The sequence below is a fragment of the Sciurus carolinensis genome, chromosome 8 (assembly GCF_902686445.1).
Source record: "Sciurus carolinensis chromosome 8, mSciCar1.2, whole genome shotgun sequence".
Taxonomy (NCBI): Eukaryota; Metazoa; Chordata; class Mammalia; order Rodentia; family Sciuridae; genus Sciurus; species Sciurus carolinensis.
In genome coordinates, this window is record NC_062220.1 from 145,293,863 (window position 1) to 145,308,678 (window position 14,816).

The 14,816-nt window shown below is 36.9% G+C and overlaps 1 protein-coding gene across 1 annotated transcript in view; it reads left to right on the forward strand.

Moving 5' to 3' along the window:
- The window catches only part of Atxn2 (ataxin 2), a 115,448-nt gene that overhangs the window by 93,595 nt on the left and 7,037 nt on the right, over positions 1–14,816 (forward strand). Inside the window, 4 exon segments of the mRNA XM_047561421.1 lie at positions 4,978–5,162; positions 5,483–5,615; positions 9,760–9,813; positions 14,619–14,764. Of these exon segments, the coding sequence (XP_047417377.1) occupies positions 4,978–5,162; positions 5,483–5,615; positions 9,760–9,813; positions 14,619–14,764 (518 nt within the window).

The following is a 14,816-nucleotide window of genomic DNA, read 5'->3' on the forward strand; positions in this document are numbered from 1 at the left end:
GGGTTAGATGTGGATCTATTACTAATTTGCAGTTTTTGATTTCGTTTGCTGGTTTGGACCCAGGTGGTGGTGGTGGTGGTTTTGTACTAGTGATTGTACCCAGAGGCATTTAACCACTCAGCCACATCCCCATCTCTTTTATATTTTATTTTGAGACAGGGTCTTGGTGAATTGCTTAGAACCTTGCCGAGATGGCTTTGAACTGGAGATCCTCCTGCTTCAGGCTCCTGAGCTGCTGGGATTACAGACGCCTGGCTGGTTTTTGTTTTTTAAAGTTATAATGGTTGTTGAATAATGTCCAAAACTTTTGGGCATCTATGAAGAGGATTATATGGCTTTTCTGCCTTGTCATTTTTGTTGTAGTTGTTTTTTGTACTGGCGATAGAACCCAGGGGTACTTCACCATTGATCTACATACCCAACCCTTTTTAATTTTGAGACAGGGTCTCGCTGACTTACTGAGGCTGGCCTCCAACTTGTGATCTGCATGCCTCAACCTCCCAAGTTGCTTGGAATTACAGGTGTGTGCCACTGTTCTTGTTTTTTATTTTAAAATTTCAGTGATTTTTTGCTTTTTTATTTACCAATCCTTTTTTTGTGGGTTTTTTTTGTGGGGGGGAGGAGTGGAACCACTGTACTACATCCCCATTTTGAGACACAGTCTCCCTCAGTTGCTGAGGCTGACCTCAATTTTGCAATCCTACAGACTCAGCCTCCCAACTTCCCAAGTCTGGAATTATAGGTATGTGCCAGTGAACCTGGCTTATTTACCTTTTTCTAGTTTCTTTAGGTGGCTGCTTAGATCATAGATTTTAAAATTTGATTTTCTAATGGAAACATATAAAGCTATTAATTTGTAATAATGCTTGAGCTATATACTACACATTTTATATTGTACTTTTATTCAGTTGAGAATATTTTTGATTTTATGATTTCCTTGACCAATAGTTTACTTAGAAGTGTGTTTTAAATTTCCAAGTATTTGATATTGTCATATGTATTTCTCTTTTTTATTTTAATTTAATTCCATTATGGTCAGAGAACAGACATAAAAAAGCATTTCATTGTATATTAATTCTCCATGTGAAGTTGGATCTATTTCTGGGTTGTATGTTCCATTATTCTGTTTAATGGAAGTAACTGCCTATCCCTATATTTATTCCCTGCCCTTCAGATTTCTTGACTTCCTGTTTTTTTTTTTTGTTTTTTTTTTTTTTTGTTTTTTTTTGTTTTTTTTTGAGGTACCGGGGATCGAACCCAGGGTCTTGTGTTTGCAAGGCAAGCACTCTACCAACTTAGCTATCTCCCCAGCTCGACTTCCTGGTTTTTCATAAGTATTTTATGTTTAGTTTGACCACTAAAAAATGTCAGTTGTCTTTTTAAAATTTCATTATTGAAAATTTCAAACATATGTAAATAAGCAGTTAGAATAGTATAATAGTATAAAAGTAGTCTTCACCTAAACTTTAACAGTTTTAACCCCATGACATTTTCATAATCCTCTTGCTCCGCAGATTTTTCGTGTCCTATCTCAGGCTTACCATTTCATCTGTAAATATCTCAGTTTGCAATTCTAAAAGATAAGGAATCTTTTAAAACAAAGGAAGCCCTAAAAATCCACAGTACCTTTTTCCCATCTGTATTGGAACCAATGTGTTATAGTTTCAAATGAAGTTTCTTAGTTGCGTTTATCATATTGAACTCTTTTTTTTATTTGTTTCATATGAAAATTATAGAAAAAACTTGAAGATATTAATCGCTTCTGGGCAGTCATGTCTCATTCATACCCCTGTCTCTTGTGCCCTGTCTCCCCTGGAATATTCTAAAGCAATACTAGGCACTGTGTCATCTGTCAGTATTCCTGTGTTTATCTGTAGGAGTTACTGGACTTTTTCTTGTTAAGTCAAATAGCAGATTCTGGATCGTTTGATGGCTGTTGGGTGTACTTTCAGTAGGAGTCATGGAATACCATCTTTCTCTTTTGTGATAGTAGGAGTAACCATTGAGTTTTTATGCCCCTCATCTGTCCAGGATAACATTTTCCATAATTCTTTCCTGTTTGTTTTAGCAGTAATTGATAATATTTTTGTCGCCCTAGATGCAGTATTTCATTAGGGATTGCAAAATGATGACACTATCTTCTTTTAATCCCTTCTTCAATTAGGTGGAATATTCCTCTAAAGTAAATCTCTAGCTAGCATGGTGATGCACACCTGTAATCCCAGTGACTCAAGAGGCTGAGGCAGGAGGATCATAAGTTTCAGACCAGCCTCAGCAACTGAGCAAGATCCTGTCTGAAAATAAAAAGGGCTGGGATGTTACTCAGTGGTAGAGCACTCTTTGGTTCAATCTCTAGTAACAAAACCAAACAAACAGACGAACCCCACTTTGCCTGAACTATTTGGTCACCTTCGGGCATAGCTTAAACTTAAGTTTAAGCCAACTTACAACTTACAATACTCATCATTTCTCTTTTTAAGGCAGTCTATAATAAGTTTGATTTCTTACTATCCTCAGAAGGTGACCAATGAGGTTTTTTGTTATCATTTGGGGTATTAGTATCAACCGATGAATTTTAACTTAGGATTTAGCATTTTTATTAGAATGATAGTAAAGTTATAAGTTAACTTTAAGGAATATTGATATCTTTTTCTTCATGCTGTTGAGAATCCAAGAGCAAATTGTTATCTTCAGGAGCATTTTAACATTTCTTCTTAAGGTTTTGTGCATTTCTTCAGTTTATCCTCAGATATAAACTTCTTTGTTAAGGTAAACCAAGCTATTCTCTTCCACTGCATCTTCTAAGTTCTTTATTTATGAAGAACTATATGTGAAAGCCATTGCTGTCTGTATGTTAATTTTATATCCTGCTGCTTTACTAAATTGTAATCAGTTGAGGTATTGGATAATGGTATTTTTAATATTTTTGAAATATGCAAAAGCAAGGACTTCGTTCTAAAATATAGCCATGGATTGTATAAGTGTAACTTTCCTTCGGGGTAGTATGGTCTTTGTATAAATCATCTCTTTAGCTGCTTGCTGTAAACTGCAAAGTCTTTGCCTTTTATGCCTGTGAGTCAGGTTGAGTTGTGTTCATAAATACACCAAACTCAAGGACTGACTTAACATAAGTGGAACTTCTTAGCCTTGACAATATTAATATTTATGTGAGAGGAAGAGGTATCCCGTGAACTATAGGATGTTCGGTAGCATCCCTCACCTCTACTCCTAGATCCTAATATCAATATCCCCTTTCCCTTGATAGTAACAACTAAAAATGTCTTCAGACATTGCCAATGCCCCCTGAATGGCAAAATTGCTCCCATTTGAGAACCACTGACATAGGAGATGGTTAAAGTACGGTCCACCTGGATTTAAGTTATGAAAAACATGAATTCAGTTTAGGAAAGGCGGGGGGGGGGGGCACCATAACAAAGAGATTAGAGTTTTTAACTTCGAAAACAATGATACATTTGGCTAGCTAGCTTTTTGATTTTATTTTGTTTTGTTTTTTTGATGGGAGAGTACACCTGGAGGTAGTAATCAATATAACAAAAGCAGTAGTTGTGAATTGATTAACTTACTGACCTCAGTTGGACAAACTTTAATTTGATTAAAATAATTGTTTGATCGAAGTGATTATTTGTATTCCTCCTTCCAAAATTAAGCATCTTCTGAACCAAAAGCAGTTCTGTTTTCAGCATGTGAACTGTCAAGATTAAATTCAGTAAAATATTTTACTGTATTACTTTCATCTTTACTTTTCTAAGGAGATAAAATCTCCACAACATTCATTAAATGTTTAGCCAAAATTTTTAAGTAATTGAAACAAAAATAAGGGGGGGAGGGAAAAAAAAATAAACATCATTGCCCTATGTAATCGTATACACAAATGGTATGCCTTGACTCTATGTACAAATAGAGAAACAACATGTATCCCATTTGTATACAATTTAAAAAAATAAATAAATATAAAAAAAAATTCTGTCAAGAAATTGCTGATAATTCTGATACTTTTATGAATATGCTGCATACATTGTAAGCGGTGATCTATACAGTTCCTTCCGTCAAGTGGCTTGGTTAATGTCACGCCAGAACCAGATCTCAGGCAAGCATAGATGCTGTGTAGACATGGAAGAAAAAACACACAGGATGCAGCCAGTACTTGTGCGAACTGGAACAACCTCAACAAGGAGATGCCAGTTGAATGGAGTTCTTAACTAAAGCTTTACTTAGGCTAAAGGGAGAGGAAATCTGTGTGGGATAGTATAAGGCACAAAGGGATTTTTAAGAGTCATCATTTAGAAACCTGCTATCTGCTACATTGTGCTGCATAACTGGGTTTGATAAAGGAGAAGTTTAGGATTCAGTGATGGGCGTGGACTGTCTTTTGGCATACTTTTATTTTCTGTAAATGAACCTAGCACGGTGGCATGATTTTGGGGTTCTTTTTTGTCTTTTTTGGAACTGGGGGTCGAACCCAGGGCTTTGCGAATGCAAGGCAGACGCTTTGCCACTGAGCTACATCCCAGCCCGGTGGCATGATTTTGGTATGCCAAACAGCACAGGTAGACCTGGGCCTCCAGGTCTTCTGGTAGATAGAAAAAGTAAACATGTTATCTGAGACTTGGTGTGAAGCCAAAGGCATTACTAATGCCATGTGTGTTATAGGAGCTAGGTTCTATCTGAGGGTGTTCATCGAGGATCTCGCTGAGGAAGATGCTTTCAGGCTGCCCCCTAAAGGATGAGTCACAGTCATTCCAGCTGCAAGTTAGTGACTGGTGTTTGAGACTGAGGAATAGCATATGCAATAGGAAAACAACCCCGAGTGACTGCAGTGGTGGTAGGAGTGGTATAACAGTGTTGGGAGAGGTGGGCAGGAGAGTCCAGTCTTGCTGAGCCTTGTATGTAGTATGCTAATGTAGGTGTTTTACTAAGGTTTGCTGTTTTCTGTTAATGAGGTTTTTCCCCCTACAGTACCAAATATGCCCCAACAGCGGCAAGACCAGCATCATCAGAGCACCATGATGCACCCAGCCTCTGCAGCAGGCCCGCCCATCGTAGCCACCCCACCAGCTTACTCCACTCAGTATGTTGCCTATAGTCCTCAGCAGTTTCCAAATCAGCCACTAGTTCAGCATGTGCCACATTATCAGTCTCAGGTAAGGTTATATGACGTCTTCATCCTGATTTCTATTTTAAAAACATTTCATTTTAACTTTTAATATGGTCAAGTGATTTTCCTTTATATTATTTTGCTTTGTGTTTTGGTAGAAAAGCTAGCTAAGGACTTCAGGCCTTTTTAATGTATATTCAATCATTACTTATCAGTTTAAGTTCTAAAGGAAGCAGCCAAGAACAGCTGTAGAATTTTCAGTTGCTTCTGGAAACATAGAAACCATGGAGTTAAAAATCAACTAAAATCTGCTTGGCTCTCTTTGATATCTCAGTGTTTTTTCTTTGTTTCTTTCTTTGAACACAGCATCCTCATGTTTATAGTCCTGTAATACAGGGTAATGCTCGAATGGTGGCACCACCAGCACATGCCCAGCCTGGTTTAGTGTCCTCTTCCGCAACCCAGTACGGGGCTCACGAGCAGACACACGCAATGTACGGTAGGAAGCACTTGGTCTTTTTCACCGTGTGCGACTATTCTTGATTTGTTTTAAAGCTCTGTAAAGTCATTCTCTGTTTAAAAATAAACTGGCCTTCATGACATTGAGGGTCAAGAAGAAAAAGATGAACCCTTTTCTTCCCCTTTATAAGTCTTGACAAATAGTTTCTACTTCTGTATGTGACAGTGATTCTGTCTTTCCATGTCTCTCCTACTTGAACTACAGTGTAATGATGTTACTAACAGCAAAACATTTTTTGAGAAGAAAGTTTCTTCCTCTTCCTTGTCAGTGTTATCATTTGGTGTAGCTTGCCCAAGGCATACAAGAAAATGTGCATAAAAGCTTAAAAGTACTAGCTTGAAAACATCCTCCTCTTCTTACTTTGGTGTCATTGACATTATATATTTTTATTGCTATTGCTATAATGGTACTGTTTCTGAATTATATTTTATTGTAAGCAGTCAATTGTGTAGTAGGTCTATTTAGATACTTTATAATCACTATAAACAATGATAAAATGAAAATGAGAAGTATTTTTATAAAATTAAACAGTATTTATTATATGAGAATAATTTTTAAAAACTATCTTAGTTTTATCACCAGAGAACTTTGTCTTTTTAAACTTAGCAACTGTTTAAAGCACTAAAATAATACATTATTCAGTGTTGAGAATTTAAAATAAAGTTTCTACTTATGTATCTTAGAATTAATGGATTGCCTTGTATTATGTTTTTCAAAATACACCTTTGTTAGTTGTGTTCTGAGTGTTTCTGAGAATTCCTGTATTTTAAGTGTTACCCTTAGCATTTCAAAAATTTTAAGTATAAAATTAATTTAGATTTATTCCTACAATTGAAAATTGTACCGCTATGAGATAGAAATTACAATTACATACAACTATGTGACATTTTATTTTTAAACATGTTTAAGCTTTTTGGCCTAGATGAGAATTTTTTAAACTGATATTTTGAATGAATAAGTCTAAGCAAAATTGAGTTTAGAGATTTCTGGCAGACACCCTCTTCTTGGGATACACAGCTTTTCATACCTTCTGTCTCTCTCTCTCTCTCCCCCCCCCCCCTCCCTCCCTCCCTCCCTCCCTCTCCCTTTTGGGGGGGCTGATGCTGGGAATTAAACCCAGGGCCTTGTGCATGCTAGGCAGCACTCTACCAACTGAGCTATATCCCCAGCCCCCTTCATACCTTCTCTTTCCTTCTTTTTAAAGGAAATGACAGTAGTGGCTGGGGATATAGCTTAGTTGGCAGAGTGCTTACCTTGCAAGCACAAGGCCCTGGGTTCAATCTCCAGCACCGCAAAAAAAAAAAAAAAAGAAAGAAAGAAAGAAAGAAAAAAAAGAAATGACAGTAGTGCCATTGTGTAGGCTGAGATGAGGACTCAGGCAGTGAGCGTCCCCTTTCCTGCATCTGTTACCCAAGTGCTTGCTTCTTCCTGGAGACTTGTTCTTTCACAGGGAAGTCAGGCTTGTACTTTCATGAAGCACGTAAATCTGGTCTTAAATTTCCCACACTATCACTGGAAGGTTTTCATTGTGGATTAGGAATTTTAAATAAAAAGTTGTATGATCATTATATTCTGAAAAACTTTTGTTTTAGGAAGCCTGTCTAATTTAATTGAAAGATATAGTGACAGACAGATTTTATTTATTATTTTGGTTGCGCTCTCCTGTCACTTGGCTTGTGTTTGTTTTAACCAGGACTAAATATACGAATGAAAAGTCATTGTTGATTTATCTTACCGGTTTTAATTCACATTGTATACATTTAAGCAATTTTCCAGTTTGCTAAAGGCTTAGGTGAAAAGTTTGTTATGATTGTACATTTCTTATCAATCATGATATAACAAATAGGGGAAAAAATTTCTTTGCTCCTGTTTTCTGTCATAGTCCCCTTGGAATAATATCCGAAATTTTGAACCAAAATTCCCCCATTACTTTTAGCGAACAGCTATTTGTGTACCCATGCTTTTGAGGCATTTTGTTAGTACTCTGATGTTGAACAGAATCTCTCCAGTGTCACTCCCTGCCAAGATAAACTTCATCTTTGGATGAAGTTCATTGGCTTGAAGTAGTCTGTATGGTAAATATTGTATTTGAGGCATTAATGGTCCTTATAATCACCATCCAAGAACATTTCCCTTGGAAAAACAATAGACCGTGTACCCAAAAGTTTATTCAAGTATGATTAAGTAGGAAATTTTGCAAGAAAACCCCACTAGAGGTAACTTCTAGTGGAATCTATAATGAAGTAGTTATCAAAGCCAGCTCTTTCATGCCAGGAGAAAATAGCTCAACCAGATCTGAACTGTTTGTTGATAATTTATGCAGGTTGTATTGAATTGATGCCTGTTGTGGGGAGGCAGACTAGTGGCAAGGCTGTGTATTGGCAAGATTGTTTCTAGTTAATCAGTTCTCTTTTGGGTACTTCAAGTCTTAAAAAGAACACTAGAAAATTATTCATTTTGTTTTTCCTATCATAAGCCATAATTTAATCTGCTAAAGCAAGTTCTTCATTACATTGTCAGTAATTTATTTGAATTATTTTAGATCTTTTAAAGCCTAATTTTGCCAAATATGAACAAAATTTTAAGTACATGGCTTTAAGACAATATTGTTGCCTGATATGCTAATTTTGTGTTCCTCTTCCTTGAACGATATGTATTTTATATTTTTGAAGGAACTAAATACCTGAATTATTTTTATTTTTAATCTAAGTCCTATCTGGATCTTCCATTTTTTTTCAGTGCAAGCATAACACTGTGCACCTACATGTTGGTGACAATTTTTTATCATCTTTTTTTTTTTCCACTGATGGTTATATTCAAAGCAAAAGGGTTTGAGAATGTAGCAGATCATGAATGACTGCAAAGTGTTTTTAAATTTTGATATATTTGTTATAAATATGCAAACATTAATAAACACTTCTTAGGATATGAATACATTCTAAAATGTTGACCTTGTACTTTTAATTTTTAAAAAAATATTTTTTAGTTATCAATGGATTTTTATTTGATTTCTTACAGTACTGAGAATCGAACCCAGTTCCATGAGGCAAGCACTCTACCACTGAGCCACAACCCCAGCCCTCATTAATATATTTTTTTAGTTGTAGATGGACACAATACCTTTATTTATTTTTATGTGGTGCTAAGGATCAAACCCAGTGCCTCATACGTGCCAGGTAAACCACTGAGGCACAGCCCCAGCCCAACCTTATAGTCTTTCTAGCTGTCTCAAAGGACTTTTTTTTGTTACACCCTGCATCTCTTTGCCTTTAGTCTTTGATCATTGCCTCTCTACCCTCCTCAGGAGTTAACCTGCAGTTTCCCTCACATCCAGTCTTCTAAATTGGCTTGTAAAACCACTGACTTTACCTTTCAGAAACAGCAACAGTAAAACTTTTTCTACTAACCAGAGCCCAGAAAAATTAGATCCAGAGTATTTTGGTTTGTTTTGGTAGTTTGATGCAGATAAGTTAAAAAATAAAAAAAATTAGAACATACATACATACATACACACACACACACACACACACACACACACACAGAGTTAACAAAAATAAATGGCACTATTATCCTTCTACCTGACAACTGTCTGTTATTTTGGGTATGTATCCTTACAGGTGTACTTACACATATACACACACAGCACACCCTTTATGTGGACATATTTAAATGAGAAATAAAACATTCTCATTGTGTTACTTCTAAATTTTTTAACCCACCACCAGATGCCTATAATGACATTTCTATTATTTTGCAAAATTGTGTGTCTCTTGACTTTGCCAAGTATTGTTTTATTGGGTTATATTATTTATATCAAGGTTGTTCAGAGGGATGCCATGCTTTTTCCATCAGATAATGATTTCATACCAGATAATCATTTTATTCCTTTCATTTAAGCAAGTCAGCATGTGGAACTTGACATCTCAGTACAGAAGAAAAATGTCTTCCGGTTCAGTCCTCTTTTAAAATTCTGTAGCAATGTTGAAAGTGCTCTCATTTCTTGTAAAATAAAAGTAAATTGTGCATGAGTACAAAAAAATTACTAAATGTGTTGACCTTTCCAGAAAATTAGTAAAATGCACACCTCAAAAGGCTAATTTACCTTTCTATTTCCCAAATTCAGCATGCCCCAAATTACCATACAACAAGGAGACAAGCCCTTCTTTCTACTTTGCCAGTGAGTTGGGTTTTTAATACCTATTTTAATTGTACAGTAAAACACTTTTTAAAGAATACATGTTAAGGGAGCAGACTTGTTGGACATTATTTTCCTTGTGCCACAAAATCATTAAAAGTATGATATCTGTAAATTATTCAGTGTTTTGAAAAAGGAAATATGACCCAGCTTTAGAGAGCTGGAGTTAATGAAAAATTGAGTCGTTTCAGAAATTAATTTTTGCATACCAAGCAAACACGTAACTGTTTGGAAAATGCCTAATATTTTCCTCGTTCAAAGAAACTTGTGAATAGCAATTGTTTAAAAAAAAAAAATACCAAGGTACAAACTTAGTACATAAAACTTAAAACACTCGCTTTTTGTTTCTTAATATCCCTAAGAAGAAATTTATTCTTAACAGGATCTTTCGTGGGATTGAGATCCTAGGGACTGAACCCAGAGCCTCCCGCTCTGCCTGAGTCACGTCCTGTGCCCCTTATGAGTTGTATAGGGTTGATGAGAAACAAGGGGAGAAACATTTCTATCTTTTGAATCTTTGTATGACTGAAGGTTTAAAATACTCAGGTAGCAGACACATTCATATGTGTCTTGAGCTTCATTCAGAAAGAAACCAAGACCTTCCAGAGATTACCTCTTGTGCACAGGTCTCCTCTCCCACAGTGCAAAGGGAAGCAGTGGCTCCTGCATGGAAAGTCTGGCTGGGCTTTCTTTGAGAAACGAACTTGGGAGGTGGGTTTTCACTATTTGTAGTGCAACTTTTTTTAATAAGGCAAGTCACAGACTTGGGTGTTTGAATAGGGAGGATACTAAATAAAAATAATTCATGAGAAATGTATGCCATTAGAGTATGTCACTGAGTGAAATACCATGTTCTAGAGGATATTAGGGATTAACATTCTTCTGTTAGGGGATAAATTTTGAATTATTTTGGAATGACTCAATGTCTGACCCTACTAAATGCCAGATGTAGCATTTCAAAAGCATTTTGACCTTAAATTTTCATTAATTGTGCCATGACTTGGTATCCAAAAATGTTGATTAAAGAAATATTTATTTGGTGCTAGGAAATGTTAACAAATTTAATCCTTTAATAGATGCTCTTTAAAAAGGAGTCTTGCTGTATGTATATACTATTAAAGGGAAAATATGTCTGTGATTAGAGTGTATAAAAGGTAGTATCAGTGATTAATTTTATTGTATACTCAATTTGAGGTCTCAAATGTAGTTATCCTCACCATCTTACTGTCTCTGTTAGTAGTCTGGAATCATTTTCCTGGTAAGTAGCAAAGGTTCTTAATCATCACACCTAAGCATTAATTGCCGTAGTGCAACTTCCCCTATAAGGGAATGAAAGTTCTTTTTTAAAGAAACTAACCATCAGGCTGCTACTTATAATTTAATTTGCTACTTAATTTTCCCCTATTCTAAACCATTTTGTCATAGTTTGGTCAAATTGCCTTTTATTCCGCATCTAGAAATTTCAATTTTCGTTCACATCCCTTTTTCTGAATTTAACATCAGATTTAAAATTTGGAATTCTTTGTTTTGTTTCACTTATGAAGTTTTGCAGTGCTGGTGATCTGTCACAACTTGTACATCCAAGGTCAAAATGATAAAACCTAGTTACAAATTGAACACATAGCTTTATGAACTGAATTTGTTTCATTTAAGATCATGGCTTAGGAAACTGTTTTTGGAATGTGGTTAATGTTACAAGAATTCAACCAATAACAAAATTAGAATTTTAAATATTTATGCCAAGGAGCATATTGAGTGGGAAACTTCTGCACCAAGTCTGGCCCAAAGAAGCAATAGTTCTTCAACTGGATGCAATCCAGAAGATTTCATGAAGGCTACTGAAGTTTTATAAATAGAAGTTTAACTAATTAAAAGCTAAACTTGAATTTGAAAAAAAAAAAAATATTTTTAACTTCCCTGGAATCTTTAGTTAATTAGCAGGTGTAACAAAAGCAGTTAAATAATACACTGAGTGAGAATCCTGTTCTCCATTTCTCCCTTTCCCTACTGCTTTTTTTTTTTTTTTTTCCCCTTGTTTATCGTATCTTAGTTTCTTTCCCTTGTCTGTCTCTCTTTTAACTGTGTTTTTCCTAATTTTTAAATTTTTCTTCTTCTCCCTTATATCACTTGTAACTAGACTTTTAAAGAACCAAACCATGATTTTGTTGTTAATATTGAATTAAATGTATGTTTCACATTTTTCCCCGATTACTCACTCATTTTTCTACTTAAGAGAAGAGTTCCTGGCTTTCAAGTCTTTTGAGCTCAAAGATGAACAAAGGGAAATATTTCTAACAAAACCTCCTTGAAACTTATAATGTATATATTTCATTTCCTTAAATAATGTCTGTAGCTTTCTAGTACTTAGGTAGGGAGAGAATGGGTTTTGTTTCTGGTTTTGTTTTTTTAAACAAAGCCTGTGTAGATTTACTTGCTTTGGTTCCTTGCAGTATTTGTGCTATGCATGCAAATTAGCTGCCGATTAGAACTCTCCATTTTATAGCCTGAGAATACTGGTAAGTTTATATCACAGGTAATTTTTTAAACAGGAATAGTAAAAGGGCATGGTTTCAATAGCCTGTAGTCCCAGCTGCTAGAGAGGCCCAGCAAGAGGATAGATTGCGTGCACCCAGGAGTTCAGAGACAGCCTGGGCAGCATAGGGAAATCCCCACTTCTAAAAAGTAAATGAGCCTGGGGGTATAGCTCAGTGATAGAACATGTGCTCGTTCAACTCAATCCCCAGCACTACAAAAATAAATGAATAAATGTATAGTAAAAATATTTCTTCATTTTCTTTCCAAATAAAATTTTGAGATTTTTACATTTTTCCAGTTGATGAATAATTTGATTATGAGAATTTGTGGGCATAATGATTCTCTTTGTGATGGCCATGTTTTTATATACAAAAATAATACAGCACTTGACTGGAATTTTTTTGTTTGTTTTGTATTGTTTTGTTTTTTGGCAGTATGGGGGATTGAGCCCAGGGTCCTATACCACTGAGCTACATCCCCAGCCTGGCTTTTGAGACAGGGTCTTGCTAAGTTGTAGAGGCTACCTCGAACTTGTGATCCGCTGCCTTAGCTTCTGAAGCCTCCCAAACTGGGATTATGGTGTACACCACTGCCTGGTTGAGAGTTTATTTTTGTAGTGCTACAGATCAAACCTATTGTCTTACACACTCAGGAGGCCAAGGCAGGAGGATCACAAATTCAAGACCAGCCTCAGCAACCCAGTGAAACTCTGTCTCAAAAAGTGCCAGGGATGTAGCCCCTGGGTTCAATCCCCAGTGCCCAAAGCAAAAACAAAATAAAACAACAACAGAAAATAAACAGAATGTGTGTTGCCTCAGTATTCTTGTTAAACTGCTCCAGTTTATGTAGATTCTTAGAGCCTGGAAATTTTTCCCAGGGTCTGCACAGAACGGTTTTGTTCAGTCTCATCTGGGTGTTAAAGAATACGAATGCCAGCTGTGGCATTTGTAGGATATGCACAGGTGGTCCTACAGTGCAGTTTGCTTTGCCCATCCCTCTTCTAAGAGATGCATTTGCAGTTGGGGGTGGAACTGTTTGGTCTGGATGTTGGTGACGCTTAACTTTAGACATCAAACATTATAGGACAGCTTCTCACACCTAACCCTCTGCATAGCATTGATGTGGAACACATCCAGAGTTGCCCCTGCCATGACTCTTGGCAAGCTTGGGCACCTGATCCCTAAAGCATGCTTGCCTTTTCTCCATCAGTCCCCCACCTGTCTGTGTTTGCTAATGCATTACATGAAGAATGTGTGGAACAGCTTTGGCATCATTTCTGTGTGCAGACTTATTTGAAGGGGTTGAAGGACTCATTTCTTGGGAGAGGGCTGGGAATTAGGTGCTGCTGGAGCTGTGGCTTCAGAGTACTGTGTTCTCCATGCATGACTGCAACAAGGTTAAGTTTGTACTCAGGTACTCTTGAGTCAGTAGAAGCAGTGAGCACCTTACTGAGCTTTGACTCTCTAATTGCTAGTTTGGGAAGACATGGACAATTTCCCTGATTTCCTTGTTTTATACCAAGGTAGGGCCCATGCTAAAATTCATGAAGACTTGGCTGTAAGTCATCTGTAGGCTGTAGATCATCTTTGATGATCACATTTTAACTTAAAACAGGTCTATCATAGTTTTTCTGAAGTTTAGGGAAGTTTCATCTAAAGGACTTGGATATTTTGAAGGGAGTCATACCCACACACACATGCAGGTTTTACATAGTTTCATCTTCTTGATTTTATAAAGCAGAGGTTGGGAGATCCTTAGTAGGGCCTTAGGGAACAAACTGCAGAAGTGACTTCTGTGATTTGGCCTTGATAGTAGAGCCCTGACCTTGCCACCTACCTGACACAGCCCCTGTCCAAGCCCCACTGCAGTGTGTGCCCACAGTACAGTGTGTACCGAATCCAGGGCAGTAGCATGGTGAGGTTAGCCAGATGATGGCCTTGAGCAAGAGAGGGAGTGTGAATCTGTGACTTCACGCCCATGAGTTTGATGGTTTGGGTTGTTTCTGCCTAGGCTTTCAAGTTGCCTTTGTGGGAAACTAGTGACTATTTTAAGAGTAAATTCAAACTAGCTAGATTTTAATATAATGTATACAACAATTGTATACAACCAAGTGCTAGTCAGACGGTTCAAATGGCTGTAGAGACTGTTAGCAGCATACATTAGGCATTATAATGTCAAGAAAAGCTCAGTTGATGAGAAGCAGTGGTCATCGCACATGTCGGTTGGACACGGTCCTTTTTCTTTCACTTTAGTTTCCACGGGCTCCCTTGCTCAGCAGTATGCTCACCCTAACACTACCCTGCACCCACATACTCCACATCCTCAGCCTTCAGCTACCCCCACCGGACAGCAACAAAGCCAACATGGTGGAAGTCATCCTGCACCCAGTCCTGTTCAGGTAAGGAGAAATTTGAGCCTGCATAGAACAGCCCCCTTGTTCTAGCTACTGA